The sequence below is a fragment of the Salvelinus alpinus genome, chromosome 20, assembly GCF_045679555.1.
Source record: "Salvelinus alpinus chromosome 20, SLU_Salpinus.1, whole genome shotgun sequence".
Taxonomy (NCBI): domain Eukaryota; kingdom Metazoa; phylum Chordata; class Actinopteri; order Salmoniformes; family Salmonidae; genus Salvelinus; species Salvelinus alpinus.
Window position 1 is genome coordinate 32,374,517 of NC_092105.1, and position 14,527 is coordinate 32,389,043.

General features: G+C 45.6%; 1 protein-coding gene across 1 annotated transcript in view; it reads left to right on the plus strand.

Annotated features, from left to right (window-relative positions):
- LOC139546673 (solute carrier family 49 member 4-like) overlaps positions 1–7,092 on the plus strand; it is a 39,836-nt gene extending 32,744 nt beyond the window's left edge. Inside the window, exons 5-6 of the mRNA XM_071355323.1 lie at positions 2,116–2,224; positions 6,768–7,092. Of these exons, the coding sequence (XP_071211424.1) occupies positions 2,116–2,224; positions 6,768–6,839 (181 nt within the window). The 3' untranslated portion in view covers positions 6,840–7,092. The remainder of the gene's footprint in view (positions 1–2,115; positions 2,225–6,767) is intronic.
- Positions 7,093–14,527: the final 7,435 nt, after the last annotated feature.

Below are 14,527 nucleotides of genomic sequence, written 5' to 3' on the forward strand. Positions count from 1 at the left end.
TGTGTGTGTGAAAACACAGAGAGAAGACTCCCCCTAACAGAGGAGCCCCTACTCCCCCCCCCCCCCCCAACCCTCCGTCTCAACTAGTTGCTAACACTGTCTGTCTGGCACCCCTCCAATCACTCTCTGCCCAATTACAATCATCCATAACACCTTGTTCTCATCACTGCCGCCTCCGCCCCAAAACCCTGTCTCTGCCATGTCGCTGATTTAATTTGAGGACCATCACTTCACCCCTCTCTAACAGCACCATTAAATCTCCAGCCGTCTGGTCTGACAGTGGCAGCAGCCGTCATAGAAAGGGAAATCTCTCTCTCACTCTCTCTTTCTCTCTTTCTCTCTTTCTCTCTCTCTCTCTCTCTCTCAGGACTGTTTGTTTTCCTAGCTTCTGTTCAGGATGGACGGCTGGCGTTTACTCATGCATTTGTTCATGACATCCATTGATATGCCGGATGCGTCCTGTATGTATCTCGGAGGGACATCTGGCGAATGCTTAAGGCGTTCCTCATCCTCAGGGAGGGAGGGGGGATGAAAAGCAACTCTGAGGAAAATCTAGTTCACAGCTACATAGACTTAGACTTGAAAGTCTATTGTTTTGTTTCAAGCTAAGTTGAGGAGGAAACTTGTCCCAAGTTGCTGCATAGCACTATACGACATCAATGTATTCCTCTGGCACTTTAGACAGCAATGTTGCAGTTTTATTCTCCTTGAAGAGAACCTCCATAGAGATACAGATTCATGGAGCACCCACCCAGGGTCTGTCATATGATACTTCGTATTCTCCCAAAGCAGTACCCGAAGTGTACACTTGCACACTCCCCAGGTGTGACATTGTTCCTGGCTACTAACCATGGCCTGCTTTGATGGACAAACAACCAGCATCGTGGTCATGATCGTGATTAGCATTTTGTAAAATTCATGCTTGAGAATAACCCACCTCTTAGTGGTTTGTCAGTGTTTACAAAGACTGACAGACCTGGCCAAAGTCAACATTGATATGACCAACTCCAACAATTTCTATTAGATTTACCCCTGGTCTCTCATCTCAGACTGTTACTTGGCCAGAGACCACACAAAATGAGCTTCTGTTCCATATTGTAGGTATCTCACTTAGTTCCCTTGTTTGAACGATGCCTTGGTTCTACCCGATACACCCGTATAATGTCTCAATGGCAGAGCATAAACCTAGAACGTTCTCATCATCAACAAACTGTTTACAGCAGGTGGTAAATGTGTCGTTTGTAGACCCACAGAGAGGAATCAGGGCTGGGGAATTGATTTAAATGGGATTGGCTTAATCTACTTGAAAGCAAAAGCGATAATGCCACTATCTGGTCTGGGAAAGTATGCCTGTGGGGGACGTTAGATGGGGCATTAGATGGGGCGTTAGATGGGACGTTAGATGGGGCGTTAGATGGGGCATTAGATGGGACGTTAGATGGGGCATTAGATGGGACGTTAGATGGGGCATTAGATGGGACGTTAGATGGGGCATTAGATGGAGCTAAATAGTTTTTGACTTTGGAATGACCTTCCTTCCAGGGATCTTTTGATTCACAGAACAATCAGAGGGAGTCATTGTCTCGGATCATCATCTCAGATCTGGGAAATAAATAGTCTGTCATGTGAAATGACTTTGTTTGTGGACATGCTACTATTGCCAAACCCATTAATATGAATAAATACACGATTAAGTAGATCAGTTAATCCTATTGTTTTGAGCCTCGGCTGATTCATCAGTTTAGTGCGTCTGTGTGTGGTTGGTGTCACCTCATCAAATGATCTTGGTTCTTCATCTCAATCTCATTTCATAGCTGTTGTTCTCCCCTGTATTCAAACCTCATCATGGTGTCACCTCCGGCCTAGCCCTGCCAGCCTGCCAGGCAGCTCTTCCTGGTTCCAGGTGTTTATCTCTCTGTCACTACACTGAGGTGGGATCGATCCTCCCTGACAATAAGAGATGCTGTGTGGTGTGAGCTGACAGAATAGGAAAGCAGGAGGCTGTCTGGTGGCAGGTCTCCAGACACTGTCAACCAGAGAGAAGGAAGTTTGCTAGGTAGGGATACTGTAGGACTTGCTGCTAAAAAGCCTTTGTTTCTCTCTCTTTCCCTCCAGTAACTTCCGGTTCCTGATGATAGCATTGGCCTACGCGGTGCCTACAGGGGTGGTGGCAGGCTGGTCAGGAGTTCTGGACATGATCCTCACCCCTGCCAGAGTCAGCCAGGTAAGGAACACACACCTGACCCAACACCAATAACATGTCCGCTGAGTTTAGAACATACCAAAGATACAGATTGTCTGCAAAGTTGACGAGTCTATTCCCAATTTTCCTAGCATTACTCACTTTATTCACTCTGAATGGTAGTACAGTAATAGCAGTTCTGGAAGACAATTTAGACATGTTCAAAGTGATCATTACAAAGGGCATTTATTACAACAGAGTATTTATAACATCTGCTGCCAATTTCCTCCAAATGATCTGCTCTGGTACAACACACAATGAAAAACGTTCAGTGTTGGCGCTCACCTATTGAAGCACTGAAACGGGACTGCTAGCCTTCCTGAAAACATCCCCATCATTCTAAAAGCACCTGTGATGTGGCAAATTTTGGCAGAGGTGTAATTTCCCTTGCTGAAGTGAACGTTTACATGCCAAATAACACTGTATTCCATACATAGTGCACTATGGACCTTGGTCAAAAGTAGTGCACTATCTAGGGAGTAGGATGCCATTTGGGATTCAGACTCTGTAATTTCCCAGACGGAAATGGATGTTGACTCATAATTAACCCCCAGTGGCTCATGCCATACAGTATTGACATAACTTCGAGCCCAGCATGGCAACTCAAAATATCTTCTTCCCAAATTCCTTTTTACTTTCCCATCCTGGACTCATTAAAAAGCAGCAGGCCCTTGTGAATACCACTTTGAACTTCGAAACCCACCCTCAAAAAATACCTAATTACAAGTTTTTATAACTATCCTCCATTCCGCATAGGCTTGTTTGGTTGGTTGGTCCGTCCTCTTCTCTCTCCTATCGGACCATCTTCTTCTCTAAGTGTAGCTAACTTTTTAAGGGTCTAATAAAACATGGGTGGAATCCACAGCCCATGATTTGCATATGGGAAAATGTGGAGTATGTCAAGAAAGCGAGGCACTTAACACTTTAGATTCTTAGTTTAATTAGACCGGCTGCATCTCAGACCCTTCAATGGTACAGGATTAGCATCAGAGATCCAGGATGAGAGAGAACGAGAGGAGAGATGTTGGGATACAGAGCAGAGCACCCTCTACTTTTAACACGATCGTAGTGGCTCAAAGGAGACAAAAGAGGCTTCTTTTCAAGGTTACCATCAGACAGGTACTTGAGAAGAAATCACAAAGCTGTGGGATAACACACATACACCTTCGCTTCGCTATCTTTCCTTTCTGTCAGAACCCACAGGGAGTATCATCAATTCTTTATACTCTTTATGTCTTACAGTTGCATTTGTCGTCAAAAGGAAATGTTAAGGAACTTTTCTCATCCAAGTTGCCTTTATCTGGCTGTCTAAAGATGGTGTCACAAAGATCTGCCTTACCTAAACTCTGTACAGAGTTTTTCCCAGGCTCAAAACTTAGAAACAGAGTTGTTAAAATGCATCACTACAGCAGCATTCACTCCTCAGAATGTAAGGAGTGTAAGTTTGACTTTCAGTATGTTTTATGTTTGATCTTGATTTTAGAGTTTCACATTGTAAACCACACACTACTGTAAAACACATTAGCCTCCCTAACTTCCGATCCCATACAGCCTGCAAGGTGCCTTGGCACCAACAAACCATGACCATATTCTGATAAGATGCTATCAGCAGCAACATGCATTGAGGAATACAATGAGGGTAGATATAAGGTGTGACATGATATCTCTATAGATGTGACAGTCTGACACACATACTAAATGTATTTAGGTCAGGGATCAAGAGGAAAACAGTGCTGACAAAGTGGGTACACACACACACTCTCCCTCTACACTACACGCTGTGCGGTCCCACTGTCATCCCAGACACAGCTCTCTCTCTCTCTCTGCAGCGAGGCGATCAATACAGAGGCGCTGCTTTAGCCCCTCGTCCCCCTTCACTGCCTTCCAATCACCTCCCAGCTGCTCTCCACTTCTCCACTCAAATGCCACTTGCCAATCTTACTGCTGCCGTGTCCCTCCAGCCATTGCAGCGGCCGTGCTGTTCTCTGCATTCCCATTAACAGGCTCTGTTCTGCAGATATCAAACACTGGTTTCAATCTGCCGCCATGTAGTACATCCACCCACAGGGGAGGGGTGTGTGTGTGTGTGTGTATGTGCAGACAAAGCAGCCAGAGCATTTTTTTATACAAAAAAAATCTGTGAAGGTGTCTACTTTGTTTTTCACCTCTGCGTCATCCTGTCTTTCCCAGAACGCACAAAGCCTCACATCCACCGTCCCAACCTTCCTCCCAGCCTTCTGAGATTGTTTCCTGTTCATTTTGTAGCTGTCCCACCTAAGGTGGTTCACCCACCAGTGACAATAACAGTGTCAACCACCACGCTGCCTAGCTGATGAGTAGTGTCCGTTTGCAGTGTCTCTAAGGTGACCCTTTCTTCCTGCTGACAGAATGCATTCTGTGACATCCCATAGCGTCCCTCTCCACACTATGTGTGCATCCCAAATGGCAGCCTATTCCCATAGGCCTCTGGAATAGGGTGCTATTTGGGACACAACCGGTGTCTCCTCTCCTCACGGGGAAGGGAAGTGATCCTATAAATAATAGACATGTATGGGGCAGCAGCTGGGGATATGTCATGAGAGAGTAGTATGCTGGGGACAGGTGGAGGGATGGGATGGCTGAAGGGGCTGGAGTTTGGAACGTGACTTGGGAAGTGTTGAGGAGATGAGGCTGAGGTAAACCTGGGCTATTGTCTGAACTCTGCAGGAGCCCTTCCTCCCTCCAGACACCCAGCCCAGTGCTAGGCAAGACAGTGTCCTGAGGCACGTAGCTCTGTGTCGCTGTACGTAATTAGCATTGCTTTAAGAACAAGGTCCCACACTGCGTTAATCACTCATATGTAATTGCTCTGTTAATGGAGAGTAAACATTAAGTCCCTACGCAGGAAAAAAACTCTGAAAGTTGATACTTCACCTGAAAGCACAGCAGTGGCTTCAGCTTTCTGATTACAGAGAGGCTTTCTGCACTGAGAAAGTCACTGTTGTGAACTCCTGGTACTTTTCCTGATCTAGAGTTACATCTAGCTGTGGTGGTTAATTCTGCTGCTTCCAGACAGACGGTGAACTGTAACCTTTATGCATCTCAGAGAAGGAGTGTTAAGCTAGGATCGATTTTGACTTTGAAATAATAATGTATACGAGAGGAAACCTGATCCTAGATTAGCACTCCTACTCTTAAATGCTTTGTGGCTATGGGCCCAGTCCGAGTGGTGGTTGGTTATGCCTCCAGACAGGCAGGCAGGCAGGCATACAGTGTACCAACTAACTTCCGTGGTGTCTTTTGATGCTCTCCGTGGTTACCTCTGAATAAATTAGCATGGCAATGCCATCGGCTGCCCCACGTAGTGCCAGACTGGCCAGGCCAGACAGAGAGAGCGGAGGCCGGAGCCGAGCCCGGCTCCCACCCACTCGGCCGGCCTTCCTGGTTATTGACACAGTAGTAACAACGCGCATGATTATTAAGCTGAGCACGGACAAATCAGGCCTGTACGGCTGCATCTAGGACTGAGCATATTGCATTTAATTAACCACACACACACACACACACACACACACACACACACACACACACACACACACACACACACACACACACACACACACACACACACACACACACACACACACACACACACACACACACACACACACACACACACAAAATGCTATGATCTCTTCCCTGACACTTAAATAGCATGCAGAACGATTTGCATTCAGCTTCACAACCTTTGTACTTTTTCAAGAAAGTTTCAGAAAAGGCCTCTAGATGCTTTATTTACATTCTGGTCTCATCTTGTTTATACTCACATCTGGCCTCTTTCAACGTGGCTCCTCTTTTTTTATACCTGAGTTATAGCGTAAGGTAGATTGATGTGAACTGCAGCACACCTTCATTGGCACTCAGCTTCCCCAGAGAGGTGTTTGTGTGAGAGCGTGTGTGTTGTGTGGGTGACACATTGGCCTCCGTCTGTGATGCAGTCAGTCTCTCATGCTGATGCTGCAGCAGTAGACCCTGGTGAATGCTTCAGTAGGGAACACTGTAGAAAAACCTTTTGCAACACAAATCTAACATCTCTCTTCCTATTGGGCAAGTTGTGGTAGTGTTTCCCTGCTTTGCTCTGTTTTCTCCCTACAGAACAAGACCCTGGTCATAATGTCTGTTTTTTCTTCTCCATCTGTCAGAGCAGGCGTTTGTCTGTGATGAATCATCACATTGACACCACCAGCCATTGACTCCCACCACTATCAGAATACAGGGTTGCAATTTACCCTGGGCTTGATTGACCGTTTTCCCCAGTCTTCAGACACAGTGCCTGCTCTCTGTTTAGCCTCGGTCCCCTGAGCCGTGTTTGGCATGCTGAACATGGAATAATGCTCCTCTCTTTCTGTCTCTCATTCTCACTTCCACACTCTCTTCCTTGCTATCTCGTTCTCTGTCAATACCCTCATTCTCTCTCGATCTCTCCTTTTGTATCCATCTATCTCTCTCTCTCTCTCTCTCTCTCTCTCTCTGTCTGTCTCTCAAGGTGGATGCTGGCTGGATCGGGTTCTGGTCCATTGTGGGCGGCTGTGTGTTTGGAGTGGCCATGGCCAGGTAAGCAACAGAAACAGCAGACCATTTCCATGTGGTTTAGCATTGTAGCATGACTTGACCTGAATGTGCCCACAAATAACCCCTGATGGGGTGTCAGATATTTGATGTACTGAAAGGCCCCGGACAGTTTTCTGACTTGAGATCCGTTCGCTGAACTCAGATTTTCTCCTATTGACGTCACTGAATTAATTTTGTGAAAGTCTGAGTTGAGTGTGCTTATCTCAACGGTGAATCCGGCTTCTAGTTAGAGGTTGTCTGGAGTAGGCCCAGTACAGACTGAAGGTAGGCTGGGCTTGGACTGAGCCTGACTACCAACAGCTAGCTCTGTCCAGCGATGTGTGAGGAGAGATCTTCCCATTAATAAGCCTGTCTCATCATTTCAGTCCTAAACCATCTCCTTGGACCAGGTGAGCCGTCAAATTGGAGGATAAGCATTTATCGTGAACTCCATACACTCGCTTAGTATCTTCAGATTAAGTATGCATGAAAATACACGGCCCATGTTTGGTCGTAATAGCTTTGGCTCTGCCTCCAAGGCCTGTCAACAAGATTAGCAACTAGAAACCCATTACTAAGCATGTTCACAGGAATAAATGAGTCTATTACTCTGTCTGCTTATGCTGCATTCCAGTCTGGTTCTCTCACTTTCTTGAAACATTACTATGTTTAGTGGTATTGGAGGGGGGTAGGAGTCTCAGGGTGTGTCCTAAATGTCTATGAGCTCTGGTCAAAAGTTGTCCACTACATAGGGAAAAGGGTGCAATTTGGGAGGCGCCCGCAGTCTCAAACCCCTTAGCTCACCTCATCCACTCCTTCCCTCCATCTCTCTTAGTGTATTAAATCCATGGTTGTTGTGATAGACAGAGGTGAGTAAGTGAATGCTAATGCAATGGGCCACATCTCTCTAGCTGATGGATAGACTGACGCACCGTAGGCCCCAAACTGTGGACTCTGCAAAAGGAAGGGATCCGTCGTCCAGCTGACATGTATATGCTCATCGCCCGGTCCAATCAGCACTTCCAGGCAGGGCCAAAGTCTCACAACGCTGTAATTAGGAAAACTAGGCCATAACTCCAGCCTTGATTCATGGAACTGTTCTGTTCTTGGTATAGGCTGGAGTGGACTGGAGCTATCTAACAAACTATTGTGTGTTAAGTATAGATCCATGGTTAATCAGGGTTGGGTAAGGTTTGCTTATGTTTGCAACCTCAGTAGATGTTGATGTCATGGCAGAGAAACAGAAACTAACTCATTAAAGAGTCTCAGTCAGCCAGTTGATTGGCTTCCTTCTCACGTCTGACTTAATTGGGCGTCTGTTGGCGGTTAGCTTGGGGAGCTGATCTGAGCAGAGCGGTGCTTCGGGTGGGGTTGCGTTTCATGTATGTGTTTGTTTGGGTTTCGCTGTGATTGGTGATGTGTTGTGTTTGGGAAGCACAGTAGCAGATGCCCCTGTTTACCTCTATAATACTGGGTCCTTTGTGGAACCATTAATGATCATTTGCCTGACGGTTTGGTGTTGATGGAGCTTCTGAGTTACAGTACAGAGCACACACACACACACACACACACACACACACACACACACACACACACACACACACACACACACACACACACACACACACACACACACACACACACACACACACACACACACACACACACACACACACACACACACACACACACACTCTCTCTCTCGTGCCTGAACGTAAGTTATAACACACCTCTGTCTCACCTTACACCACACACACATCAGAGAGCAGCTTGCCACAGGCAGCAGAAATTCAAGAACTTTTGCTGCAGGTGTTATGGTTGCAAATACTAAGTGGTTTGCTTCCCGGGAGGGCTTTGTGATAGCCAAACACACTCACTCCCCAACACACACACATGCTTCCTAATATTTCTTCCCCCTGAGATGCTCCCACCACTAGATGGATGGCAGTATTTGTCACTGTGGGGGCAATTAGCGACAGGTGCTCAGAGGTGTGTCTGTCTGTGTCTGTCTGTGTGTGTGTGTGTCTGTCTGTGTCTGTCTGTGTCTGTGTGTGTCTGTCTGTGTGTGTGTGTGTGTGTCTGTCTGTCTGTGTCTGTCTGTGTGTGTGTCGTGCGTCAGAGACACATTTGACAAATGAGCCTGCGCCGTTTAATTGTCGGCCAGCAGCTTGTGGTTGGTGTGAAACTGCTGCTTTAAGACCATACCTGGAACAGAACAGAGCTGGTGGAAATTAATAATAATAACCACCTCCCATTATCCTTTGTCAAACATTATCCCCACCATTATAAGCCAAGTCCCATTATCAACCTGAGGAGCGACACAGGGGAAGGGAGGGAGGCAGAGGGGAAGGGAGGGAGGCAGAGGGGAAGGGAGGGAGGCAGAGGGGAAGGGAGGGAGGCAGAGGGGAAGGGAGGGAGGCAGGAGGGAAGGGAGGGAGGGAGGGAGGGAGGTGGAAGAGTTTTTAACCACATTAACTGCCACTAGAGACCTGAGAGATGATCAGGTATTTATCTTAGATAAACGAGGGGTAAACAAGATATTTAAAATGGGAAATGGAAATAACTGAATTTGTTTTGGCCGTTGTCTGTCAGTGATATCATTACGGCCATCTATCAGACTGGTTTGTTCATTCAGTACATGCCCTTGTCTTGGTACAGAATGGAGACAAATAGACCTAATAATGATAATATCAAATGGAATCAGAATTGAATTATTCCTGCAGTTAGCCAGAGGAGAATGCACAAAATAAAATCTGATGCCAGAGGAGATTTAAGCGTCACTATCTTCTAGCCAATAAATCTGACACAGCTGTTATTGATGTGCTTTTAATTTAGACATTACCTCACAGCAAGATAGGTGTACAGTATGCTCCAGTCTTGTCAGCTGACATTATAGGGCATAAAGGAGTCTTGAAATATACTACTTAGATGCATGCTGCATTTATTGCAGGTGTCAGTAAACAAATTAGATGTGAGAGGGGTGATCGTAATTATGATACTGGTGGTGTAGGGTAGTGGTTCTCAAACCTCTTCTCGGAGACCCCAGACATTTCACTATTTTGTAATAGCCCCGAACTAACTCACCTGGCTTACCTATTCAATGGCTTGATGATAGATGACAAGTTGAATCAGGTGTTCTAGCTCTGGAATAGATCAAATACATGGAATGGCTGCGGGTCCCTGAGGAGAGGTTTGGGAACCACTGATGTAGGGGACCATTAACTGTGCTCCTCTACCCAGTGAGACAAGGGTTTGGCTGGGTGTAGGTTGCGTATAGAATATGATACTGGTGCTGGTTGGGTAGAGGACTTAGCTGTGGTCCTCTACCCAGAGAGGAGAGGGGTTGACTGGGTAGGTGCAGGGCTGTAGTCTCTGGCACAGCCAGGGGAGAGTTGGAGCTAGTGGCAGATGGGTAGGAGCAGAGGCTGGCTTTGGCTGGGGAATGAGAGAGCAGACTGGGCTGGGCAGTGCTTGCCTGTCCCTGCCAAAGCACCTCCTTCCATGGCCCAGCATCCCTGTTGTGTTTTCTTCCAAAGGGTACATGTTAGGCCGTATGTTAGGCAGACTGCTCTGTCCATTCATGAATAGAAAGTCGATCCTAGATGTATTCTTCACTGAGACAGAACACTATGGGGGTCATACGATCAGACAGTCTGAGTGACATATGGTTCCTAGCCACACACAGACAGTGCAAAATAAATGGTTTGAAGCTAAATAGTTTTGTTGTCTGTGAGGCTGTCCAAAACGTATTTCCCTGCTACAGTTTTATTGAACTCTGAGAGACTGTTTGACAAATCCAACATTTCCTGCGGGTGCTTTTTCACAAATAGTTCTTTGTTGGGTTGAACAATATTTCTGAAGCATCTTGTCTGAGCACAACAAAACAAAGGCAATTAGTGTCTTTCCACTACGAGCTTCAATATGTGTGATGTCGAACAGTTAGGAGTAAACCTTGTCAGTCCAGGAGTAAACCTTGTCAGTCCAGGAGTAAACCTTGTCAGTCCAGGAGTAAACCTTGTCAGTCCAGGAGTAAACCTTGTCAGTCCAGGAGTAAACCTTGTCAGTCCAGGAGTAAACCTTGTCAGTCCAGGAGTAAACCTTGTCAGTCCAGGAGTAAACCTTGTCAGTCCAGGAGTAAACCTTGTCAGTAGGGTTGGGCAGTATCCATATTTTCATACAATTTCTGTACCATACCAGGGTATACAGTGTTACCAGAAGTGCATACAGTACAAGGGGCAAACACTATTTCTAAAACTTACTAACACTATTTAAAATATATATATATATACACTGCTCAAAAAAATAAAGGGAACACTTAAACAACACAATGTAACTCCAAGTCAATCACACTTCTGTGAAATCAAACTGTCCACTTAGGAAGCAACACTGATTGACAATAAATTTCACATGCTGTTGTGCAAATGGAATAGACAACAGGTGGAATTATAGGCAATTAGCAAGACACCCCCAATAAAGGAGTGGTTCTGCAGGTGGTGACCACAGACCACTTCTCAGTTCCTATGCTTCCTGGCTGATGTTTTGGTCACTTTTGAATGCTGGCGGTGCTTTCACTCTAGTGGTAGCATGAGACGGAGTCTACAACCTACACAAGTGGCTCAGGTAGGGCAGCTCATCCAGGATGGCACATCAATGCGAGCTGTGGCAAGAAGGTTTGGTGTGTCTGTCAGCGTAGTGTACAGAGCATGGAGGCACTACCAGGAGACAGGCCAGTACATCATGAGACGTGGAGGAGGCCGTAGGAGGGCAACAACCCAGCAGCAGGACCGCTACCTCCGCCTTTGTGCAAGGAGGAGCACTGCCAGAGCCCTGCAAAATGACCTCCAGCAGGCCACAAATGTGCATGTGTCTGCTCAAACGGTCAGAAACAGACTCCATGAGGGTGGTATGAGGGCCCGACGTCCACAGGTGGGGGTTGTGCTTACAGCCCAACACCGTGCAGGACGTTTGGCATTTGCCAAAGAACACCAAGATTGGCAAATTCGCTACTGGCGCCCTGTGCTCTTCACAGATGAAAGCAGGTTCACACTGAGCACATGTGACAGAGTCTGGAGACGCCGTGGAGAACGTTCTTCTGCCTGCAACATCCTCCAGCATGACCGGTTTGGCGGTGGGTCAGTCATGGTGTGGGGTGGCATTTCTTTGGGGGGCCGCACAGCCCTCCATGTGCTCGCCAGAGGTAGCCTGACTGCCATTAGGTACCGAGATGAGATCCTCAGACCCCTTGTGAGACCATATGCTGGTGCGGTTGGCCCTGGGTTCCTCCTAATGCAAGACAATGCTAGACCTCATGTGGCTGGAGTGTGTCAGCAGTTCCTGCAAGAGGAAGGCATTGATGCTATGGACCGTTCCCCAGACCTGAATCCAATTGAGCACATCTGGGACATCATGTCTCGCTCCATCCACCAACGCCACGTTGCACCACAGACTGTCCAGGAGTTGGCGGATGCTTTAGTCCAGGTCTGGGAGGAGATCCCTCAGGAGACCATCCGCCACCTCATCAGGAGCATGCCCAGGCGTTGTAGGGAGGTCATACAGGCACGTGGAGGCCACACACACTACTGAGCCTCATTTTGACTTGTTTTAAGGACATTACATCAAAGTTGGACCAGCCTGTAGTGTGGTTTTCCACTTTAATTTTGAGTGTGACACCAAATCCAGACCTCCATGGGTTGATAAATTTGATTTCCATTGATCATTTTTGTGTGATTTTGTTGTCAGCACATTCAACTATGTAAAGAAAAAAGTATTTAATAAGAATATTTCATTCATTCAGATCTAGGATGTGTTATTTTAGTGTTCCCTTTATTTTTTTGAGCAGTGTATATTGTCAACAGGGATCTTGATCCAAGAGGGGATTAAAAATCTCTGCTGTAACCAAGAAGCTTGATATTGACATCTAGCCACTTCCATAGCAAACCAAATGCATAGCTGGAGCCCTGAGTTTGATAAAATTTATTTAACACATCTTACATTACTTATAGTTATACTTAACTAATAGTTAATCAGTGGCGTAGCACGCAGCCCTCGCCGATGTGGGGTTGCCCTCAACCCCAAAACAATTTACAATAAAACAATGTGTTTACGGTATTGAAAATCATACCATCGATATTTCAAAATATCCCCTGTATATGGAATAAACGATATATTGCCCAAGCCTACTTGTTAGGGGGGATAGTTCAACACCTGTTGAGAGAGGAACATCTAATTAAATGGCTACCCAGACTAATTGCCCCCCCCCCCCCTCCTCACTGCTGCTACTCTCTGTTATTATCTATGCATAGTCACTTTAATAATTCTACCTACACTACTGTTCAAAAGTTTAGGGTCACTTAGAAATGTCCTTGTTTTTGAAAGAAATGCAAATTTTTTGTCCATTTAAATTTATATCAAATTGATCAGAAATACAGTGTAGACATTGTTAATGTTGTAAATGACTATTGTAGCTGGAAACTGCAGATTTTTTAATGGAATATTTACATAGGCGTACAGAGGTCCATTATCAGCAACCATCACTCCTGTGTTCCAATGGCACGTTGTGTTAGCTAATCCAAGTGTATCATTTTAAAAGGCTAATTGATCATTAGAAAATCCTTTTGCAATTATGTTAGCACAGCTGAAAACTGTCCTGGTTAAAGAAGCAATAAAACTGGCCTTCTTTAGACTAGTTGAGTATCTGGAGCATCAGCATTTGTGGGTTCGATTACAGGCTCAAAAAGGCTAGAAACAAAGAACTTTCTTCTGAAACTCGTCAGTCTATTCTTGTCCTGAGAAACGAAGGCTATTCCGTGCGAGAAATTGCCAAGAAACGGAAGATCTCGTACAACGCTGTGTACTACTCCCTTCACAGAACTGCGCAAACTGGCTCTAACCAGAATAGAAAGAGGAGTGCGTGGCCCCGGGGGCACAACTGAGCAAGAGGACAAGTACATTAGTGTCTAGTTAGAGAAACAGACGCCTCACAAGTCCTCAACTGGCAGCTTCATTAAATAGTACCCGCAGAACATCAGTCTCAACGTCAACAGTGAAGAGACGACTCCAGGATGCTAGTCATTTACAACATTAACAATGTCTACACTGTATTTCTGATCAATTTGATGTTATTTTAATGGATTTTTTTTTTTTTTTTTTTTCAAAACCAAGGACATTCCTAAGTGACCCCAAACTTTTGAACGGTAGTGTACATGTACATATTACCTCGACAAACCGGTGCCCCCTGCACATTGACTCTGTACCGGTACCCCATGTATATTGCCTCGCTATTGTTATTTTACTGCTACTCTTTCATTATTTTGTTTCTTTTATTTCTTATTCTTATTTTTTTGGGGGGGCGGGGTGTTTTTAATTTTTTAAACGACGTTGTTGGTTAGGGCTTGTAAGTAAGTATTTCACTGTAAGGTCTGCACCTGCTGTATTCGGCGCATGTGACAAATACAATTTGATTTGATTTTGAACGCTAAAACACGAGGCTTTGTTTATAAAGCATGTCTGGATGGATAGGGAGTAGCCGACATCAAATATCTGCCTGCTTGCTTCACAGTCACTGGTGATCTAAATGACATCAACTCATATCATGGTGTATCGCTGTAAGCTGTCACCAGTTGTAATCCAGGGACAGCTACATTCTCCTGACACCATGACTGCTTCTCTTTTATCGATGGTGACATGGAGGCACAT